Source organism: Girardinichthys multiradiatus, chromosome 5 (assembly GCF_021462225.1).
Source record: "Girardinichthys multiradiatus isolate DD_20200921_A chromosome 5, DD_fGirMul_XY1, whole genome shotgun sequence".
Classification (NCBI taxonomy): Eukaryota; Metazoa; Chordata; class Actinopteri; order Cyprinodontiformes; family Goodeidae; genus Girardinichthys; species Girardinichthys multiradiatus.
Genome location: NC_061798.1, coordinates 47,331,946 through 47,355,329, shown reverse-complemented (window position 1 = coordinate 47,355,329; position 23,384 = coordinate 47,331,946). Strand labels below are relative to the sequence as shown.

General features: G+C 39.5%; 2 protein-coding genes and 1 long non-coding RNA gene across 6 annotated transcripts in view; 1 reads left to right on the top strand and 2 right to left on the bottom strand.

The window, feature by feature from the left end:
• Positions 1-23: 23 nt before the first annotated feature.
• Positions 24-4,873, bottom strand: ucp1 (uncoupling protein 1). Its single transcript, XM_047365707.1, has 6 exons — positions 4,743-4,873; positions 4,409-4,607; positions 3,877-4,074; positions 3,691-3,792; positions 1,382-1,562; positions 24-352 (listed from the first exon to the last, which is right to left on the bottom strand). The coding sequence occupies exons 1-6, from the start codon at positions 4,866-4,868 to the stop codon at positions 241-243; spliced, it is 918 nt and encodes a 305-aa protein (XP_047221663.1). The 5' UTR covers positions 4,869-4,873; the 3' UTR covers positions 24-240.
• On the top strand, positions 4,748-6,023 carry LOC124868439. The gene is made up of 2 exons (XR_007038327.1): positions 4,748-4,889; positions 5,014-6,023. It is a non-coding gene; the product is annotated as an uncharacterized LOC124868439 (long non-coding RNA).
• A 5,705-nt stretch (positions 6,024-11,728) lies between these two features.
• tbc1d9 (TBC1 domain family, member 9 (with GRAM domain)) overlaps positions 11,729-23,384 on the bottom strand; it is a 30,514-nt gene continuing 18,858 nt past the window's right edge. For all 4 annotated transcript variants that reach the window (XM_047365348.1, XM_047365349.1, XM_047365350.1 and 1 more), the window contains 12 exons: positions 22,139-22,353; positions 21,922-22,039; positions 21,550-21,835; positions 20,127-20,256; positions 19,718-19,816; positions 19,445-19,513; positions 18,171-18,411; positions 18,001-18,066; positions 17,688-17,774; positions 16,328-16,396; positions 13,715-13,818; positions 11,729-13,632 (listed from right to left, as the gene is read on the bottom strand). In XM_047365348.1, the coding sequence (XP_047221304.1) occupies positions 12,859-13,632; positions 13,715-13,818; positions 16,328-16,396; positions 17,688-17,774; positions 18,001-18,066; positions 18,171-18,411; positions 19,445-19,513; positions 19,718-19,816; positions 20,127-20,256; positions 21,550-21,835; positions 21,922-22,039; positions 22,139-22,353 (2,258 nt within the window). In that variant the 3' untranslated portion in view covers positions 11,729-12,858. The remainder of the gene's footprint in view (positions 13,633-13,714; positions 13,819-16,327; positions 16,397-17,687; positions 17,775-18,000; positions 18,067-18,170; positions 18,412-19,444; positions 19,514-19,717; positions 19,817-20,126; positions 20,257-21,549; positions 21,836-21,921; positions 22,040-22,138; positions 22,354-23,384) is intronic.

Here is a 23,384-nt window from a genome sequence, read left to right as displayed (position 1 = left end):
ACAGAAACGTGTTTCACACTAGCTTTAATAACAAATCGTGTTTATTAATATGTAAATAAGTGCTGCGTCTTACGTTACTTAATGTGCAAACGTTTATCAATGATTTTTGCTCCCACAGTGACTGCATTGGTTCCAGGGTGATGAAGTATAAAAAAATGAGTTAAAAGTTAAATACAACACTCTGAAGCTTCAACAGAAACTCATATTAATATCCCATATTGGAGCTACAACATCCAGGTCTCAGTTTGGTGCTTCGATCCTTCTTGAGACCATCATGGCCCTTTTGATTTGCTCGAATGAGACGAACATGACGACATTCCAAGATCCCAGTCTCAGAAACGAGGGCATAAATCTGTGGAAAACGAGGAAAAGAACTCAGAAATGGTATCAGGAAGATTTTGTTTGTGGTATTGCATTTCTTTCATTTTTAGTTCCATTGCTGTGCCACAGTAAAAGCATTCATACCTCCTGAACGTTTCCACATGCCAACTATTAAATGTTTCACTGGGAGTTTATGTAGCAAACCAACACAGAGTAGAGCAGCATTGAGTGTTTTACAAATCTGTTAAAATGGGTTGTATTTGTGTTCAGTCCCACCTGAGTCAATACTTTGTAGAACCACCTTTTTGGTGCAATTTCAGCTGCAAATCATATGAGAATGTTCCTCCCAGTTTTGCTCATCTAGAGACTAGAATTCCCATTCTTGCTTAAAAAATAGCTCAAACTCAAGTGGATTGATCGATTTTGTGTGCTTTGGTTTCTAGGTGTTGCCACAGAATATCAAGTGCATTTCAGTCTGGACTTTGACTGGGCCATTCTGACACATGAATATCCTTTGATCAAAACCAATGTGCTGTATGTTTAGGGTCTTTATCTGGTTGGAAACTGAACCTTTGCCCCAGTCTAAAGTTTTTTACGGCCTCTAACAGAATTTCTTCTAAGATTGCTCCTAAATAATTTCTGTCCGTATTCCCATCAGCTCTAACCAGCTTCCCCTTCTCTGCTGAAGAGTTTCCCCACAGCATGATGCAGCCACCACCACATTTCACCATGGGGATGTTTTGAAAAGGTGACCTTTTTCAAATCTTTGAGACTTTTAACAGATGAGTTGTATTTATACTAAGATTCATTAGCAGAGATTTTGAATTCAGTAATCTGGTGACTTCTGAAGATGTGTAGAGTAAATAGGGGTGAAGACAGATGCATGTCACACCTTTTAAGTATTTCTTAATACATTTGAAAACTATGTAAGCTTTTCCTTGCAGGTTTGTGATTGAGACAAAATGTAAATGAATATGACCAGATCTGTTATTCTGTAAACAGAACTTGTATGTTGTGCTTTATTGCCAAAGTTGGTTTAATCTGGCTGGAACTGGCTTACCCTTTGTAAAACGCAGTAGGTCCCTCTTTAGTCAGCATGGTCCAGGCACAGTTGATGGCGCTGCGGTACTGGTCTGGCGGAGAGTTCATGTATCTTGTTTTTACCACATCTACTGGGGAGGCAATCACTGTGGTGACGAAGCCCGCTCCGAAAGCAGACACGAGGTGGCATGGAAGATTATCTGTGAAGAGATAAAGGAGAATCCAGTCAACACAGCGGGAAGTTTGTTCTGGCCTGTGTCAACAGTTTGTGCAATCTGAATGGAACAACGAGGATGGTTATAATAAATCTCACATTAACCACAGTATTTACAGCTCTGCGAGGGGATATTACAGCATGTTCTGTACTGGGACAGCAATCAGCTGCAGAGGAGGTAGAGAGGTGAGTGGGTGTGGGAGTTTTGTCCAATCCGTAATCCCCTCTCTGAGACAGAAGTGTGTTTAAAAATGACTGTAGTTCAGGCATAATATGGCAGGTTGTTGAGACATATAATCAAACCCCACTACTATCTCATGACTTAAAGCAATGATAGCACATTTTGTTTGCAAATATTCTTTGCTGTCAGAATTAAAATTAAAAGCATCTAAAATAATCACTACTATAGAAACATTTTTCCTAGATCCCAGTAAATCTAAGAAATATTTCTATATCCAATTAGACTAATAGAAAAAATAAATATATGTCTATATAGATATTTAAAAACCCCTCAAACATTTGAAATAGTCTTTTTTACCATTTGTACAATACATTTCATTACATCCACAAACACTTTCTGTGTCCAAAATCAACATTTCATATACCAGACATAATTTTTCTCTGCTAAACTTACTGTTCGTCCTTTGTATCGGCAAACTCTGAAAAAGCTTGTTATAAACGCTGGAAGTTCACATATTTGCTTTTTGATATTCAATTATAGATTAGAGAAATCTGGGGTAGTTTGCTATTTTGGATAATTTGGGGATGATTCAGAACTTTCATGTGGGATTCTGTGGAGAGGGTATGACCAGTCAGTACATTACCTGCAGCTGAAGTCTCCAAACATTTACATATTGGGCCCCATATGGGAAGAAATTAGGGTTGAAGATGTGGAATTGTTGGTCCATGGGTTACTTAAAGGCCCTACGTTAATTGCATGTGTAGGTTTGATGCAGGACACAGATAAAAAAATAGGACCCATATGGGGGATAAAAAGACCATCAGTTTGAACAGATTTTTCTAATTCCCATCTGAGACACATCTAATAATCTTTATGTCTGGAATAATTTAACATTAACTGACGACTTAAAAGCCTAAAGGGGATGGTTCGTATTTTTTTAAAGTAGGGTTGTGTGGAGATTATGAGTAGTCAATAACTTACCTGCAGCTGAAAACTGAAAGCACATATTTGACAGAAAATATGCGATTCAGTTGGTATTCTCCACAGATTACTTAATGGCTCCCTGCTAATTGTATGGATAGGTTTGATACAGGACACCTCTGGGTAAAAAAACTGGGGCTTCAGATTTATGAGCTTTAGCGATGAAATACCAACCCATTCTTAAGCCTAAATATCTATAGAATTCTGCACCCATACCTACATACAACATGAAGTCGTGTAAAGGTTTATAAAAAATCCTTTTAAGAAATTTTGACAGTTAAACGGAACTGCTTTATATTTTCCATTCTCAGTACATGTTTCTCATAGGAAGATTGTTGGTGGCGCACTGGCTCCACTCACCAATTTTTATGTAAACAGTCATCGGCTTTAATGAAAATAGCCACCCAAAGCAAACATGAAAACGATTTAAAGATTCAGAAAATAGTCCATAAACCTCTGATATATTTTTGAGATTGGAATTTTAACATGGAAGAATTCTTGGTCTTATCCTGCTAGCTTAGGCCTCTTGGATGAACTAAACTGGATTTGTACTAAACAGAAATGCTAGGAGAGTGTTCTACTGCAGGTAAGATATCAACAGCTTCAAACCTTATAACATAATCTCACTCCAACAGTAACAGCTAGGATATTGATGTCTGAAATGAATATTTCTCATTGCAAGAATGAAACTTTGTGTAGCCACAGTGTTTAGTCAAAGTCTGTAAGTTGTGGACATCTTGATGTGAACAGCATATAAGAGTTAAGAAATTCGCTCCTGAAACAATGATATTTTAGATCTGGGACATTATTTGCTGAGATGATCAATGACACACTGGATCGCTGAAAGCTCCTTTCCCCCCAAATAGCTAAGCTACGGATATCTGGTTATAAGATTTTGCCTTATTATATAATAAATTAGCTTGCCATAGTTTCCTGGCCTGAGGACTCTTACCTGACAGCATGTTGTGTCTGAGAATGGCCTCTTTGATCAGGTCATACGTAACTAGCTCTGTGCAGTTCACCAGAGCGTTTCTTGTGATGTTCGGTAATGTTCCTGGAGAACACACACCCAAAGTGTTATTTATCCACATTCTTTGTGGATTTTGTCCCTTCATGATGTGGGGAACTCTAATCTCACCTTTCCACAGGCCTCGTAAGCCCTCATTGAGGAAGATTTGTCTGTAGGCTTGCATTGTGCCATTGTAGCGACGCGCCACACCGTTCAGGTTCATCTGGGCCTGGAATCGAACCTTGACCACATCAGTGGGTTGTGCAAACGACACGGCCATGGCACCTGTTGTGCAGCCAGCCAGGATCCGTATCAGCACACCTGGATCTGAAGAGGAGTGGAAGAGTTTTGTAGGTTCAGTTCATCAGGCATTTTTAATAGGCCTGGCTGGTTTTCTTTGGGAATTTAAATGTAGAATTCATTTATAATGGAAGAGGAGGGATGCTGCAATAGATCATTTAGATATGTATTAAATAACCTTTACCTTATTATGCTCTCTTATCTTGATTAACGAACTGAACTAGATTTTTCTCATGCGCCAAGCATGAGGCACACTTTCCATGTCGAAACCGTCCTAAAAGATGGATTCTTTCTTCTGTGCTTTCTTTGATCCACAATCTAAAACAGCATGTCTTGGTCTTTTCTATAAGTGAAAACTTACTCTCTTTGCCACCAGTGTAAAAGTTTTTCACGTTGTCATAGAGGCCGATTCTGATGGAGGCGAAGCACACCTGCCTCTGCAGTCCAGCCACAAGCCCGTTATACAAGGACCTGAGCCCCTCCGTTCGGACCATGGTGCTGATGGTCCCAAACACCCCTTTGTAGCGGATGCCTCCCACCGCTTGCTTCTCCCCTTGAATCTTTTTGGAGAAAATGCAGAAGGGAAATCGGCTCAGAGAGTGGTGCAAACATCACATTGTTTTGCCTTTTAGCAAATCTAGACAAGCTGATGACTATGATCATAACTGAATGCATTCTTACTAATGAGCAGGTACCTGTAGTCTGACTTTGGCCGTGTCCAGAGGGAATGTGATGATGTCAGCTATGCAGGCGGCTGCTCCGGCGCTCGCCATCTTCACTCCGAGAGGAGGAGGCACATCAGAGGGCTTGAGTCCTACCATGTTTCCTGCCTCTGCAGACAGGTGCACATCAACACAAACATTATTTGACTTTAATTTAAGTCAGAGTGAGCTGAAGTCTCAGAGTTATTAAACACACTTACATTGTTTAGGTAATAATTCAAGTTTTTTTTTTTTATGGTCCTAGGATGTTACCAGGCAGGGTTTGAAGGACCAGATGGTAATCCTCGAAGGGCCCCTCTAGCACAGAAAGGGAAGAGGCATCTCTCGCTCTTCACTTATATATTTTCTGGCTGGCTTTTTACGGCATCCGCAGAGAGGCGTCACTATGTACCTCTGTATGCCCAGGTTCAATCAAAGTCCACTCACTGTGAGATAATCAATGTTCAATTCCCCTCACAGGGCAGACGCCTCTCAGGAAAAACAACAAAAACTACTTACGCTGTGAGAGAAGAAATTGTATTTCTCAAGGTTTGTTGAGAAATCTTAAACATCTTAACATCTTAAAATGTTATTGCTTTTAAATTTGATTAACACTATTTGCATGCCTACATTTGATAGAGTGAGTATACATTTGTGTCAGCAGATTTCCCAAATCGCATCCATCTGTCATAAATGTACAGTAGTAGGTAATTATTTACATTGTTGGATCAGCCGTCTGGCTTGAACACTGCTGATATCTGAGTGCTATCGGCTGATTTTCCTGGGGGCTTGTCTGGGCTCTCAGCCAATGGCAGCACAAACATGCAAACGGCAGCGTTACAAAACAAATCCCCAATCTGTTCTGCAGACTTTACAGTATTTATAATTTCACACTGTGCTACTATGAATATATTCTTCAATTCATTTAGATTTCCTAGTCTTTGTTCAGCTGTTTTTTGTCAAATCAAACGTGAGGAATCATAGATATGAGCGGTGACGTACATCCGTGACTGAAGTTCACTCCAGAGGAGATAAGGTCTTTGAAATCACATCGTGTTTGGGCTCACTGCGTATTTGGCAGCAGCTGAGTCTGTTAGATAATAATAAATGTGTCCCACATACAGCCCCTTGCAAAACGTTTTAATACCCCTTCAAGCTTTTTACATTTTTTATGTTTCAACCACAAACTTCAATGTATTTTTGGACTTAATTGTGATGTGGAAGGTAAATGCAGCATGTTATTTTTCAGCAAATAAAAACCTCAGAAGTGTGCTAATTATATGTATTGAACCCCTTTCAATTTGATAACCCTTAAAAAATAAAGTCCATCCATCCATAACACTTCCACACACACTTCCAATATCCACACATTCATACCTAATGGCAGTTTAGAGAAACCAATTAACAGGCATGCTTTTGGACTGTGGGAAGAAGCCGGGATGGGGAGAACATGCAAACGCCATGCAAACCAAGATTCAAACCCAGGACCCTGTTGCTGCCAGCCAACAGTGCCACCAATTTTACAGCCCCCTTCAGAAGTCACTTTCAGTAAATTAGTAAACAGCCTGAAGGCAGTTTATCCTTAACATAAATGTAGCTGTTCTGTTTCTGGCCCCAGATGTTTGTCAGAGAACATTAGAGAACAAACAACATGAAGACCAAGGAACACAGCAGACAGGCCACAGAGAAAGTTCTGGAGAAGTTTAAAGCAGGGTTAGGTTTTAAAACAATATCCCAGAGCTTATTTCAATCCATGATTTTGAAGGACAACTGTAGACCTACCAAGATGAGGCCAAAATTAAACTATCTGGCCTACATCCAAAACATTACGTGTGGAAAATGAATGGAGCTAAACTCAAGCTACTGCTGGAAGAAGAGCTTTTAGAGTCTGCAAGGCTGGGACGGAGATTCACCTGGTGGCCAGGAGATGGTTTGTGGGTCTGATCATTTTTATTATGCTGTTTATGTCTCTAATGTTTGGCTGACATGTTTTATTACCAGAATAAACTCATAATATTGGAATCAACATCCTTCGAAAACAGCTACGTCTCACACGTCCAGCCAAGCTTATGTGATTCAGAAATTATTATATAATGTACAATAAGCTAAAAATATTCTAAGATAAGGTCTTTATTTGTGTCTGCCTAACCATAATGTCAAAATGTAAGAAAAACTTACATTGGAAATTAGATTTAATGCAAAAACATGAGCAGGAAAAGAACCTCCAACCTTTTTATGTGGGTCTGTTTGGGTTAATGGTCTCATTCTTAATAATTTCACATAATAAATCTTGTCTATGAAATTCATACAAACTTGAACTCATTTAACTGTTCCATTCAGACAAACATAATGTTCGATAAATTAATAATTCATAGCTCTGTCAGGAGTCCAAAGAAGGCTTGTTTCCAGCAGCCAATAGTGTTTTGGTTTGGTATCTTACTGAGCTGTGTTTGGATGACTATGACCACAACCCTCGTACATCTGGACATTAGAAACAGACGGTAAGTGGAAATGACTGAGGTTTGTTTTCCTTTTCTTTCTTGTGTGTTCATGCTGTAAATGTATTTTGTCTGACAATCAAAATTCAGAAATGTACCTAAGAGGAGTCTTAAACTCATTGTAGAATAATTACTATAACATTTTACACATTTTAACTACAATGATTCATTTGACCAGAACATGTTTTCTTTTAACAATTAAAATCACACCTTTATATGCTGAATTTAAAGGCATTTTTTTTCTTTTTGAAACAGAATATTTTTAGTGTTTCCTAAAATTGTTCAGCTAAATTCCAGTCCTGCAATGGACTGGCGATCTGTCCAGGGTGTACCCTGCCTCTTGCCCATAGACTGCTGGAGATAGGCACCAGCTCCCCCGCGACCCACTATGGAATAAGCGGTAGAAAATGACTGACTGACTGACTGACTGTTCAGCTAAATTCTTAGAAATGTTAAATTCTTTTGAACGTATTGATTTTACTTTTGAAAATCTGTGGACTTTGTGACGTAAACTCAGGTTTCAGTCTGTGCCAGATTAAACAACCTGTGGCATTAAACCAACATGCGTATCCGTCAGTTCTGTTTACAAAGTAAAGGAACAAGCAGAGAAGCTCACTGTGTGAAACATTGAATAAAAAATAGCTGGTGCCTATATTCAGCAGTCAATGGGCGAGATGCGGGGTAACCCTGGGTAGGTCGCCAGATCCAGCATAAACAGAACCAAGCAAAATAAATTCATATGGGTCCTATTGAACAGCAGCAATGTAAATTATTATTCTAAGTTAGGTCTATTTGCAAAATTCAATTTTTGCATGTTGTCTCCGTGCATGCATGGGTTCTCTCTGGGTACTCAGGCTTCCTCCCAGAGTCCAAAAACAGGAATGTGAGTTTAACTGGTCTGTCTAAGTTGCCATTAGGTACCGGTCTCTGTGCTAACCTGAGATGGACTGGCAATCTGCTGAGAGGGGGACCCCACCTATTGCACCCCCACCCCCACAACTCTGCAAGGAAAAGTTGATGTTGACCATGGATGGATGGATAAGAACATACCAAGGGTGGTCTAAGGCACACCTGACTAAACCAAGCTTCATTAGTTGCATCAAGTGCTTGAGATAGAACATCTCAAATAACTCAACTGTTGATGGTAACGTTTCATTGTATGTTAGAATAACGGCAAAATGAAGAGAAAAGTTGAAAAAGTTAACCTTTACTAAACCACCGCTGAGCTGAAAGCACAAAAAAAGTCAGTTACATAATACAGAAACTAAGCCATGGTGGTTTTAAGCATAGGTCCAGTGGAGCCATTAAATAAAATTGGAGCTTTTCGGGCATACGGCTCCGCAGTGGCCCAGTGATGCCCTGGGGCTGCTTTGCTTTCCTCTGGCACTGGAAAACTGGGAGATGGAGATGGATTAAATCAAGTATCTGGAGATCCTAAGAGAAAATGTTATGTCATCTGTGAGGAAGCTGAATGATGGTAATCATCAGAATGGTCATAGTTATGAGATACCTAGGATACAATTTTGAGAAACTATCTAATAATTATGTGATAGCAAATGTTTCCTTTAAATCACAATGACAAGAATGGGCTTTTGTGCAAACTGTACTTTTGTTGTTACATTTAAAATGGCCTGTTGAATTGTTAAAAAAACAGCTTATGTAAAATAATTTGAGTTTTGAGAGTTTCAATCAAGCATTTGCCTGAATTGTCATTTTAATCCATTGCTGTTTTAGGTGAAGCAACTTGTTGCTGCTTTAGTGAGTTTATAAAACAGAGTGTGATGTATCCTGTTTCCCGTAACAAACTTATTAACACAAACATTCAGTAAACGTTGGATATTTACCCCAAACTAATAAACTGTCCTCAGCTCTCGCTCGCATGTTGATCAGAGCATCCTCCGTTATTGTCCTGGGTCGCCATAAAGGAGTTTGGTTGGGTGTGCATCAGGGATCAGTACTTGCCCTCATTCTATTCACCACTAACTTGCTGTCTCTTGGTAACCTATTTCAGACAGAGGGTGTACATTACAATTTTTACACAGATAACATTCAGCCGTACATGCCAATAAAACCTACAAATACTTGAGGACTTCCCTAATGCTAACTCAGGCATGCAAGCACACAACAGGGGCATGGGAGGGGGGATTGCTGGGGATGCCCGCTATTGCCCCTGCCTTTGCACTCGCTTGGAGGACCGGTGTGGGGGTGGGTTCTGCTTTGGTATGGTGTTGTCTGAAAGGAGTTTGGTCTTTGTTGTGACATGGTTGTGACATGGCTGATGGCCCATTGACATCAGCAGTGTGTTGGGCCCTGGGGACTAGCGCCTTCCTCTTGACCTCTCTTGAGCTGTCTCGCCAGTTAGGATTGCACAGGGACCCCCCTTGGTTCAGTCGACCTCCAGCTGCTGTGGTTAACCTTGTGCCTGTACGGGCCCCTGGCTGTTGGGATGGCCTGGCTCTGTGCATGACTGCAATGTGGAGTTGGGGAGTATTGCAATTTTCCTTATGCCTAGACAACCTGCTCTGAAAGGCAACCAGGTCTTTACATGGTATGCCCAAAGTGCCTGGGCAGAACATTAGAAAAAAAAATCAAATTCATTTTCTTTACAATCCTGATTACCTAAGCCACTATTCTCAAAGATTCTCAGAGTCCTCTCAGTGAGCTCCTAACTTGGCCTTAAAGTTCCTGCCAAGGAGTCTCAGCTTAAGAGTGATTCTGTTCACTGCTGAGAGCGACTCTGAGTCAGGAGACAACATAAATTCCTATCTTAGTGAGGTGTGGTTGACCCTGTTGTTAGGTGTGACGATGTCTTCTAAGAGCTGTGATTGGTTGTTACAAAGAACAAATGTGCTTCTACTAATCGATGGAGAGAAATTAACCGATGATGGAATTTAGACTGGATTCAGAAATGTTTAAATCATGATGATGAAACTCAGCAAGATTTAATAATTGTCATACAGCATCAACATGTTTGAACCTTATTTACATGCTTATATTTGCTTATTGCTATTTTTACTCACCACGCTGGTCATTTTCCTACTTCATCTATTTGAAATAAATGTGGATACTCACCTGTCAGCATTTTACTTTGATCTCCTTGTATGAAAAAGGTTTGATTTGGTTAAATGACCAAAACAAAAAGGGGTAAACCAAACTGGAAAGAGGAGCAGAGCCTGCTGTTGGCACAGCTGGTGATGGAGAGTTTTGAAAGGTAGATTTGGACATATATATATATGTATATATATATATATATATATATATATATATATATATATATATATAATTTTTTTTTTATATTTAGCACTTTTTCCAAATGACTATTTTTGAAAGCATCTATAAACAAAATATAAATTCTTATATATATTCTTATAGGCGGATCCCCGTGCAATCGAGTCGGTTTATTAATTCGCTGTTATTCATTGTAGGAAAATATCTCTCCTTTCTCTCTGTCTTTCCACCATCTTCTTTGCTTAAGACACTAGGCTCACTAAAAGTCCTCTTCACTACTCTTAATATTTGTTCACGTTAGAAGCTCTCTTAAGGCCTAAAATGCTTCACGAATAACTTTTATCTTACCGAGGGAAAATTCTAAGAATAATCTTAGAATACGAGAAATTCTTAGATTTTTCTTTAAATGACGTCACTAGGAGCTACTTTTAGTCTTAGAATTCTTCATGAATAAGAACCCTGAACTTCAGCAGTTTGCTTTTTCCACATCTAGATGCTTAAATGCATTGAGTCATTGATTTGTGGTAACCAGTTGTACACATGGAGCTCATAAAGTACCCAATGGATGTATATCCCTTCTGACATGGGAACTCTTGGATCCCCAATGAGGAGCAGGAGACTTACTAGGATGTTTGGGTGTTCCTCTTTCAACCCTCACCTCATTGACCCAATTTCATGACTGGAAGACAATAGATGGATGAACAGATTTAGATTGAAATCCGTGAGTTCTGCCACCAGATGGCGGTGACACACTACATACTACAAACTCGTAGTCTGATGCAGAGGCGGAGCCAGAAAATGTTCCCAGAGGTGGCCAAACTGAGACTGTTACTCAGTGAGGAGTGGCCGAAAACAAAGACACATAAATGCCAATAATCGATATAAAATAAAACAAATACAGAAAAACTAGTAATTAAAAGAGCCTGAATTTTGTGTTCATGTTCGTATATCTTTGATGTGGAAAAGTCCTTACTGTATTTTCAAGGTACGTTTATGGATAATATTAGCAAGGAACCTTTTAGAACCAGCTTTGGCATACATTTGTCATTCATATTAAAGATTGCTCTTTTTTGTAAAATTACTATTTTATTCTCTAAATTTTTATGACTTTAATATTATAATATTCTTAATTTATTCTCATAAAATTACAACTTTATTTTCATAATTTCCAAAAACAAAATTCTCTTAGAGCCATGGCCACCCCAGCCCTGGTCCAAAGAAGTCAGGATAAAAAGCTGGAGGCAACACTGTGAATTAATGACACTGATTTTAATTAGACGAGTGATACACAATGCACCAGAATCCAGAGCAGCAACATCTGGTCAAATAAATTCAACATATTTACAGTAGAAAAAATTTTTAAAAATCCATTTAAAAAATGCACAGAGCAAAAATAAAAAGGCATGCATGGAAGGACAAAAATAAATTAAAAATAAAAAGGCAAGCAGATGTATTAGTGGACCCAAACATATTGTAAACAAAGAAGGTATGGACTCTTAAACATATTTTAGTGTAAAATTACTGAAAGAAATGAAAAATATTTTCAACAAAATGTCCAGCTTAAACAACATGTTTTAGCAGCTAAACAATCTTTTCTATGCAGTTATTGTACAGGTTGATTTCTTTTGTCAATATGAACCAAAGAAAATATATTATCTGCAAAAGTGACGGACTGCATTAAAGTGAACTGAGTGTTTACACAAGACATAAAAAATTGTTTTACCATTGGATCTGTAGCTCTGTTTCCCATATCTTTATAAGCAAATAGCAGCAATCGGAATAGCAACTAAATGAAGCAACAGTTTGACCAGATGTGATGTGACGATACATACTGTAGATTAATATTGAAGTTTGAACCATACTGTACAGAGCTGTGTGAAACTTAAGTCCCCCTCATGTCTCGATATTTTTCTTCCAAGGAGCTGAACTTTCTTTGAATTTCTTGCCACTTCAACTTTCAGAAACCTGAAGAACCGTCGAGGGACACCAGTTCAAAGATTACAAGAAGATCTAACGTCTGTGAAGCAAAGTATGAAGATATAAATGGTGGTTTCAAACCTTTTTAAACAACACTACATGTGTGGACATTTACATCTACACAGCCTAGTAGTTCAGAGATATAAGACTATTACTACTTATGCATATTGTCTTATAAAAAGGTACAGCTACGACGTGTACACATTGATTTCATTTGAGGAAACCATGGGTGAATTTCCAGTCTTCTCTTCACAGGACAGGATCTATTGATTTATACATTAGGTTTTACATTTCTGGTAAAATACATCATTAGAAGCAGTTCTGATTACATTCTTTCAAATATACACTATTACAATTTCCGCTATAATCCTAGAAAACTTCACTAACTCCTGAGAACCACTAGTCCTTCAGCCAGAGAGAGAGATCTCATAGTCACTTGTGGACAGCAGGGGGCGCCCGACTTTCCGCACATTCTTGGCATTTGTGATGCGGGCTGCCACATCCTCCGGCTTCTCAAAGTACCGCACCAGAGCCTGCTCAGTCAGGACGGAGGCCAGGAACTGCTCGAACGTGATGGCCCAGTCTTTGTCGATGCTGGTGCTGTGGGGCAGCTTTCTGTCGTTAGGATGACCCCTCCGTTCGGTCTCTGAGGGCTTGTTGTCGCTGCGCACCAGAACTGTGTCGTCTGCAATGTCCTCGCACTGCAGCTTCTCGTCCAACTCGTGGGAGCCGGCGCTCAGCACTGAGTAAGATGACATCGATGTGTCGTCTTTGGTTTCATCGTCGGATATGAGCATGGCGGACGACGTTCCCGTCTCTTTAGGAGAGGAGTCTTCTAGCTTGATGTCCTGCATGGGCGGCAGCTCCTCACCTGCATCGCGCCGTTTATCCTCCTCACAGGGGCTTGACTTGTCCTCCAGACCTGCAGGGATAAAAACATCTCCCAGATTGGAAGCATCTTGAGTGGATTTAAGATCCAATAAGTCTCTCCTGCACAAACTTGGTTCAGACATCCCCCCTTGGCTGGGATCCTTTCTGCTGCAGGAAGTAAAAAGCTTTCCCACTTCTCCCATTTCCAGCAGTAGACTGGTGACAGTTGCAGTGGCGTGATAGAGCTCCTGTTCAGCTACATCCTCACTAAACATGCTGTAGAGGGTCTTACAGAGCTCGATGAACTGACTCTGAAAGACAGAAACATAAAGAGGGTTGTTAATGCTTGTGGATCTACTCTGCACTAGATCCGTGTCTCAGATCATATCCTACCTGATTTAGCTTTGGAAGGTCCTTTGTGCTTTCTCGTTTAGGTTTCGTCTCTTCGTTCCACAGTTTCAGGTAATGACGGTAATCAGGAGTGCTCAGTTTTTGCACTGTGAAATATAAATAAGAATCTCTTGAGAATCATCTTTTTTTTCATAAAACAAACTTAAATTAAAAGTTTGGACTTAAGACAGTTTATGATATAACAGTTAAACACTTTGGTTTTAAACCCTATTTAGAAGGACAGCCTTTTTCTTGCTAAATGTCAGAAAAATGAAACAAATTTTCTTTAAATTCAGAGGTTTACATACATTTTTCTACTTACTTGCCTTTTAAACACCATTATTGGGCCAAACATTGTAGGTTTCCTTCCACAAGCTTTGCACAATAGTTTGCTGGAATTTTGGCCCATTGCTCCAGACAGAACTGGTTTAACTGGGTCATGTTTGTGGACCGTCTTGCTCACATAAACCTTTTCAGCTCTGTCCACAAAGTTCCCATTGGACTGAGATCTGGTCTTTGAGATTATATTGACTTTGTTGACCTTCGGCCATTTTGTATAATAATTTAGCCATATGCTTAGCGTCATTGTCCATTTAGAAGAACCATTAGTCCCAAAACACCCCCATCATGATCTAGCCTCCCCTGTACTTCACAGGTGGGATTATGACCTCCGTCCTGCAATCTGTCCCATTTTCCAGCAAATATTTCCGTTTTAGTTGCAGCAGTCCACAGGGCATATTTCCACAGATTACGGACATTGTTTTTGAGTGCATTCACTGTAATCTATACTGTGAGGTACTGTCATAAAATCCAGCCACAGGTGTCCCCCTCCCCCCAGTTAAGTCAAATGTTGTTTAACCTATCAGCAGCTCATGAAGCCATAACATCATCATTTGGCCTTTCCCAAATTGTTTAAAAGCATATTAATCTTAGTGTTAGCAATCTTTTCAATTTGAGAGAGTAATAAATAAAAATCTCTAATAATTCTCTCTCATTACTCTGGCATAGGGGTGGGTGATATGAAGTTAAAGTTTGATTATGATAATTTGTGATAAAGTGATGATAAAAAGTATTTACAATTTCTTTCCAGTCATTTTTAGGCAACTGTACGGCTGTGACTGCATGTCGCAGCAATCATTGCCCCATAAACAGAAATACTGCTCTTAAAAACATCCCCATGTTGAAAAAGGCTTCTTCAGGTCACCAGTTACATAAAAAACTAATTCTTATCACTACACTGCACACAGTAACTGCATGTAATCATATTTTCTAATTGACTGATATTTATTGATGCTCTCATGGAACAAGCAGTTGAGAAAATAATAAAAGTAACAATCCCGAAAATACTTTTAAACTCTTATCATGATAAGAAACTTTTCATGATAATGACAAATGATACGATAAATCACCATCCCTATTCTGGCATTTAGCAAACAGAAATAATTTTAGTCATGCTAACCTGCTTAACAGGAACGTTTAAGTCTGGCTCAATGATTAGTATGTATGTAAAAATCTAGTTTCAACAAGAGCAGCGAAAACCCCGGAGGGGAATGTCACTCAGATTCACACTCCTGTCCTCACGGGCAACATGTGCCTAATTTCCCTCTGACCTTACAAAATTGCTACTCTGCCCACCTTTAAAAAATCTGTATGATAAAATAGAAAGCCATCTTATTGGGAGTGAAACAATACAGCTGTTAAGAGTATGTGTCCTTTTCTGAAAATAATAACATTTTTTACAGGCCTCCTGACTATAACAAAGCCTATCCATGGGACCTTTGCTCTTTTATTGCGATCCTGTGTTGCATGGAGGTTAGGGTTTGGTTTTAGGGATAATAAGGTGGCATTTAATAAATGTTTTGATTGCACATCAAAAGAAAGACACGCTAATCATGGTTAAAATGTCTCATCTTGCTACGTTGACTGGCGTGTCTTAAGACTTTTGCTTTTTACATCGGTCTAAAAGTAAAAAAAACTTGATGTTCTGTCACATCGATGAAGTATGTTTGTCGCTTATGATGGATCCCCATTTTTTATAATGTATATGTATTGGGAAGAAAAGTGTAAAGTTTAGTCTGTGCTACTGAGTTATGATGGAATACATCAGGCATAATAAAGTCAGGTCACCATATTGTTTTTGTTTTCTTATACTCAACTACCAAGATGACCACCAGACCATCTTGGGCTGAACATCCTATGCTCTACATTCAATCTCTGAGTGAACGCAAGATGTTATGTGAATGTTAGCTGAATTTATCAAAAAATAAGTTGGGCTGCCAGTTGCAGTCACTTCAATCATTTATCATGCTGAGGTAAGTTAATCAAGTTAATAAAATAATAACATGAAAAGTCGGCAAGTGTACCATTAAGCCTGCATAAGTAACATTTTTGGGTCATTACTGCAGCATTTGAGTAGAGCTTGCAGTGGTGCCTATGTACAAATTATATTGCTTCCAGATCACAACATTTTTAGCGCCAGCCTGGTTTAGCTGAAGATAAAGTCACATAAGCTACATTATCAGGTGTGCAGCAAGACAATGACGGAGCATTATTCAACTAGGGCAGGCTTATATGATCTCTGGACTAGACTGCATTTTGTTTAGAAATGTTTCTCACCTTTTTCAGTCTTGAACGTAACTCTGACGAAGCCATCATCCTTCTCGCCTCTACCCTTTATATCACGACCTGAGAAGATAAAAAGGAAACTTGTTAACTCAGAAATATAAGTCTAAATATAAGACAGCTCACTTATCAACTTCTGTGATTTATAACATGAATTAAACATCAAGTTTTTTGTGCCACGTGGCACATTTTCTGCATACAGTAAAATGAAATATATACAGCAGTTTGGCAACATTTTGTGAAATTTACAAGGTTAAATGAATTAAAGTTGAATTTGAACAAATTTAACAACACATAACGTTACAGGGGGAAACACCTCCATCTAATATTCAATTATACAGAATTCAGTTCAGTCCGATTCGCATCCAATTATATAATCAGATTCAATTACATACAGTTTCATTTGCATTAATTATAATAAACAAATAAACATGTCAAAATCAAATTGATTCTAAAAGCTCAGTTTGTAAAATGTTCTCTATCAGAGCATTTTCTTATTCTGAGCAGACACATAAATGTGATGAGATTAAAGCTGAAAATATCTGTAGGAGATCGTTTTTAAAGTCTTGCACTTTCTATGATGTCCTACATTGAACCACTTTAATTTTTTTAATGCTTACTGAACAATATGCCAAAATGTCATGCACAGTGCCCTAAAAAAGTTTCATATAGTCACATTTTGTCACAATACAACCAAGAGGCTCAATGTATTCTGGGGGAATTTCATGTGATGGACCACCACTAATTAGTACATAAGGAGAAAGTAAAATGAAGCAGACGCATGGTTTTAATAATCTATTGTTCAAATATTTAAAAAGGGTGACATGCACTTGGGCAGAAGTTCACCTTCCAGCTGGACAACCTGTAAAGGTTCGAAGCTGGTACCCCAAGATGATTCGAGGTGATTCACAAAGTATTGACTTAGGGAGGCTGAGTACAATTATGCAATACTTGGTTTATCACATAAAATCTGAACAAATTACACTTAGGTTTGTGACAGTAATTTGACATAATGTGGAAAGGTTCAGAGGATATGAATGCGGCTGAAAACCAGAAGAATGGAAAGTGTGACTCTTTGGAGGCCAAAGGTTGGGTAGGTTTAAACTGAACAAACGTATACATTGCAAAGCTACCGCCATGCCATCAAGTTTGATCAACGGTGGAGGACTGGCAGTTTTTCTCCATTCAGTCAGTGTGATCCTTAATATGCAAACCACTGTAACATCTGATTTTACTCACTAACAGCTTGATAAAAATCGTTAGTCCTCATTGTGAGTCTCTCTGCTGCTCTGACTAACATTGACAAAAAATATACATGCATTACAAAGTGATCCCTTAGGAGGTTTGATCTTACTGATGGACGTTTCTGGAGTGATGTCTTCGAAGAAGTACTGAGTGGCTTCAAAGGCCGAGTCAGGCTCCTCCTGCTCATGAGTTATCTCTGTGGAAAAAATGTTTAACAGTCAGGAAATATATTTTCTTTAAAGAATAAAGATGGGTGTACTGCCGTAACAAAGTACTGACATTTTAAGGCTAGAATTTAAAGTTTGAAGGGACTCAACAATTTTATATCCTATCGAAAAACAGTATTATTTGTGCAGGTCACACAACTCTGTTTCCATGGTGTGAAATACTGAGATCTCTGGTCTGTCTACACACACACTCACCAGGTAACACATGCATCTTGTAGAGGAGCTTCAGCTTCTCTGTCAGATCCCCATGACACAGAACACCTACAAAACACGAGTCTGGAGTTGAGACAGATCAACAACGTCCAGAGAGGAGCTTTTTTCAGGACAAATCATTGGCAATGAATTCCTAACCCATCCCTGCTTACCCAGGCCGCTGATAAAGTCTCGGAAGTTGATGAGGGCATCTCCGTTTTCATCGAGTAGGCGAAAGAAGCGCACGGCAAGCGGGTCTGAGTGGGCCCCATTGGCCCAGGCGAACAGCTGGGTGAACAGGCCCTTGAACTGCTCCACATCGATGCGGTACTGCTCCAGGTAAGGCAGGCTGGGGTCATGGTGCTCTGTGGGGTTACTGCTGCCTCCCCAGTAACAGCTGGTCAGGTGCTCTGCCTGAACGGTGCAAACAAAAGATGCTTGGAGCAACAGGACAAAAGTGGGTTTGAATGAAACTGGCTCCAGTTAGGGACTGGCTGCAGTTTAGCAGTGCGACTGGTTTGGTGCAAAAACATTGATACCAAACTACAGTGCTGGTTCTTTCAATGCTGGTTTACATCTGGCCACCTCTAGACTCAGTGAAATGTTTCTCTTTTAGATTTTTGTGACTGATTTACAGGTTTTTGCAAAGCTTTAAACTGCCGATAATTATTTTATTAGTTTCCGATTTTTGTTTAAGACCAATAATATGAGAAGATTAAAAAACAGCATTCATTGTTTTTCATTTATTTTAATTAGGAGCTGACACTATGGTGTCTTGTATAGAGCACTTTCTCCAGAACGGTTTTATAATTTTAAAAGAAAAAAAACCAAAAACGATTAAAAGTTCACATTTTAGCATCGTCAGCGATTAGTGCATTTAGTGCGGCTATCCACAAAAACAGCAGTTACTGTCGGTGCGTGCCTAGAAAAAATAGATCCTTGCCTTTATTTTAAAATTTCCAAGTGGCAGCAATCATTTCCAAATCCAACATGCTCCATGACAGAGGTTGAAAGGTCAAAAGGAAAAAACAGAGCAATTCTGCAGCAATATGTTCGACCTTCCTGTTATCTGCTGAATGTCTTGCTCACCCTCTTGTTCTCTCAATGAAGCACAGATATTCCTCGACATGCCATAGAAAATACTTTTTATTTAAAAAGCTGCTTAAACGTTTTGCCTCCTCTGACTTCATCTTAAACATCCTAATGACAATAAACTTTGAATATTTTTTCCTCAATAACAGTATCGACACTGAAGAGTGCTGCTGCGCCGCCCAGGAGAGCTTAGTATGGTGATGCAGACAAATAGGAAAAAGATAAGATTTAGCAGTTTACGACTATTAAGGGCCGATCAAACTGAAATTCCGGTCACCTGCCAATTTCTCTTAGTTATTAATGATTAAAATTATATCTTAAAATACTTCTTTTTACAACAAAAAGTGCAACTCACCTTGAAAAGCACATAAAGCTCTTCCAACTCGTCAATACTGAAAGCCGTCTCTGTTACAATAGTTCGGACCTGGATGAAAAGAGGACAAACAGTGAATGTGACGCAGAGGACCTAATGTCTAAAATTACTTCAAGTAACTTTACTTGTAAAACTACTTTTGTAGTTAGGAAGTCATCCAGTAACTCTTCTGCAGTTATGCTGACAGTTTTAACAAGCAGCATATAATAAATGTGTGAGAAATACAACTGCTTAATGATTGCAGAGGTTTCGTACCACGTTGCGTTTGGTTGTGTCTTCAATGGTCTGAATGACCCTCAGTCTCTGTTTGAAACGCATCTGCTCAATCACGTCTGCACGGATTGAGCCAAATTTCTACCAAAAAAGAAGAGAAACAGACAGGTCAGATCTTGCTCTACTATGAGAGGCAACAAAGACATGCAAGCAGGAATGTGTGAGGAGATGGGTTGGGCCACCAACAGGCTTAAAGGTGAACATGTTGGAGCCGCTCTGTGGGCCCTCATCAGAAACTTTATTGCTTAAACCTGGGTACATCTGCTGAGTGCTTTGGTGTAGCTAATCAAGGGCAACCCTGGATAAATTCAGGATGTGCAAGAAAACAGTCGTGCAAATCAATCAGATTGACACAAGCTGCCAAACACGACTCATACTTCAGGTCTATTACCTCATAGGAGCTGCGGACCAGTTTGAAAATGTCCACATCGGGATGCGGTTCTCCGTTATCGGTGAGCAGAGAGTGAAGGTGAGGGATAGGAGGGAGGGTGCTGTCCTTATTGGTCACACTGTCCAGGTACCTGCAGACAGACAAAATGAATCCATATTTAAAAACAGCCAACGATTGTTTGAGCAACAAAACTAGAGTTACAGAAATAAGTCACTTTTACGACGCAACCTTACATTCACCGCATTTGCTGTTCAACTGCTCACTTGTTAATGCTGCATGTACAAAATATGTTCAGATTTCTACAACACAATATCCAGATTCAAAATACAATTTACAATGCTTCATCTGCTGATCCTGTACAGTGTGTGTTAGCTGGTGTAGAACAAGTCTGTATAATATAGTACCAACATCGACAACAGAGATGGCCAACTATCAGAGAGAGGTTTCTGCCAAACCAGCACAGAGCAGCAGAGGTGAAACGGCACAAGCCTTTGAGTTCGGTTCACCTTGTTCCCCCCCGTACTGTCAACGCTCCAGAAATACTGACACCAGCAACAGATAATACACCATCTACATTTTAAAAAAGATCAGTCTCAAGGACATGGCGTGTATTCATTCAAAAGCTGCAAGAATGAGACAGTTTGCCTTCAGGTCAGTAAATGTTGAGATATTCCTTGTTTCAAAGTTATTTGGAAAAAATTTTTTTCCTTAATTCTTGCTCAGAACATGAAAGGCTATTTGTTGTAAAATCTTAGCCAAAAATAATCAGTTTTTACTAAAATACAACTCTGTATCTGTGTGAGGTTTGCGGATGCTTTGCACTCGAAGGCTGAACGGAATAAAATTTTAAAGTTATCAAAGTTACCTCTGCTGTGGTTCTTACAAATTCTGTCTGAAAAATCAAGAAAGGAAAATAGTAGCAGGAAGTTAAACAAACTGCATATTTAAAATGAATTCTGGTTGTCTCCGAGCAACCATCACCGCTGAGTGTGGGCACGATTTGGAGGTGTGGGCTCTTCTCTGCTAGGGGAGGCAGTTCATGCCAGTTATGTGCAAGGAGCCAAAAAAGCTGTGGGGAACAGAAATAGTTTTTCTTCTACCTGACAGTTTTTCTTGTGCTCTAATCATTGGGGTGTTTTCTGCATAAATGTCTTATTGGACATTTTGCTGCTAGCATAAGTTACATGCCTCTCACAGTGCATGTGCAAAGATGAAATTATGCGACACACCAGACTGAAACGATATTACTGTCACTGAGATTCCCATCTCTGTGCCTCATGCTTAATGCTTGTTGACCTCACTGCTGCTCCACTTTTTTCCTCACTCTGTAACTGACAAGGTTTTTGTACCAAACAAGACCATCATTATTTTTTTTAAGTAACGGTTGCATCATCCTAAGAAACAAGATGCATCTCCTCCTCACCTGCCCAGGACAGTCATAGCTTCTCCGTCATCCTTGCAGCCCAGCAGCTGGTGGATGTTGGAGTGGAGCACAGAGAGTGCCAACTGAAAGATGACCTTGATGCCGTCATAGAAGAAACAGTCTACTACCACCACGGCGCTCTCAAACGGCATAACGGAGAGGAAAAGAGTGAGAAACCATGAGAGCGAAATGGTGGATATAACCCCGAGGTCTTGCATGCAGTCGTAAAGCTGGGGGATGTACTCGCGCGCAAGCTCCTCAAACACACCCTGATCCACGAGGGCTCCTAAATATGGGAGTACGACAGGGTTACATTTTCACAGACAGAAATCCTTAAACCAAAAACATCTTAGTAGACATGCTCAGACTGACCAACAACTCTTGTATTGTAGTAGTCCGGCAGCATCCTCTCGCAGAGAGCCACCAGAAGCCAGAAAGCTTCTTCTTCTTTAGAGTAAAGCAGCAGGACAGACGTCACAATATTCATGGCCTGTCGAGTTACGCCACAAAAAAGATAAAAGATTCAGTAATAGTCTAGGAAAGTGAGCTGCTGCAGATTCCCACAGGGACAAAAAAATTATGCCTTCACCTGGCAGTATCCGATGTTGGGATTCCTGAAAGCATAGGCAGTCAGGACCCTGCGCAGCGCGGCAATGCCCATTTCATTCTGAAAGGCCGGATGCTCCGGCAGGGAGCGGTGCAGATCCCGCTCAATCTCCTCCGTGGCCAGGTTGTACTTTCCCATCGATTTCTCCACCAGGTCTTCGTAGTATCCGGGGTGAGTCATCATCTCGTTGATCGCCCCTGTCCAGGACAACACGTGGGATTAAAAACTGAAAGCAGTAACATACGTGACACGTGAAATTATAAAAAAAAAAAAAAAAAGAACAAACATGTTTTTAATTACTTTAATTACCAAGGACGTGATTTTGTTAAAATACATGAATAACAAAATCACACACAGGTTAGTTCAGAGAACTAAAGAAGTGTAATATGTTTTTATGGCAGGAAAATCCACCCTGTTATCTTCTGTTTGGTCACATTAAATGTTTCCGATAAATTATAATATCTGACAAATATAATCCCAATAAATACAAAAAAGCATTTGTTACTGTTTTGTCAACAACTACACCTTTAAAATAAAAAAACATATAGATAAGAAAATGAATATATAAAATAAAAAATATGCTTTGTTCTCTGGTTTTATCTTTTTTCAGTTTGACCAAAGGACTAAAGCTACAAACTCAACATCAGATGTCACTACCTCACAGAACAATAAAGCTTATTTTAACAGAATAGTTCTGTTTGACCCGTTACCTCAGTAAATCGGCAGCAGATCTTGTTTCATCTTTATCTCTAACGACAGTTTTAATAAATACATGTCTTGTCAAACTGTTTTCTCAGAGACTGAGAACAGTGAACTCTGTCTTCTGCTCCGATGATGTGTTTATTGGGTATAACAGCGTCACACCGTCTGTGACCTACCTTTACTCAGGTGATGATGTGTAGCTGCAGGCGTGTAGCACTTTGGCTGTGGTTGTAAACCGAAACTTCTGTTTCATGTGCATACCTGCAGCATGTTGGGCCGCTTACACTACTGTTCCACACCGATACCAGTTCTCTAAAGTAAACCCAGTTGTGTAGGATTAGTTTCTTTCAGTTTCTTTCTTGAACGTCTCCTTGTTTCAGTAATCCAAGATGTTTTCAAGCTGAAATTCACAGATTTTGTTCCGTTAATGTTTGAATCGTTTCCGCAGCTGCAACAACATGCCCCCTTTACTCTGATACCCCTAAATAAATATCCAGAGACACCGATTTCCTGGGGAGGTCAGCTA

Coding starts and splice junctions, on each gene's coding strand:
- ucp1 (XM_047365707.1), bottom strand. CDS start 4,868: ATGGTAGGACTCAAGCCCTCTGATGTGCCTCCTCCTCTCGGAGTGAAG. Junction 4,075..4,408: donor TTACACTGGTGGCAAAGAGA/GTAAGTTTTCAC, acceptor ACTCCTCTTCAG/ATCCAGGTGTGCTGATACGG. Junction 353..1,381: donor CCTACTGCGTTTTACAAAGG/GTAAGCCAGTTC, acceptor CGTTTTCCACAG/ATTTATGCCCTCGTTTCTGA.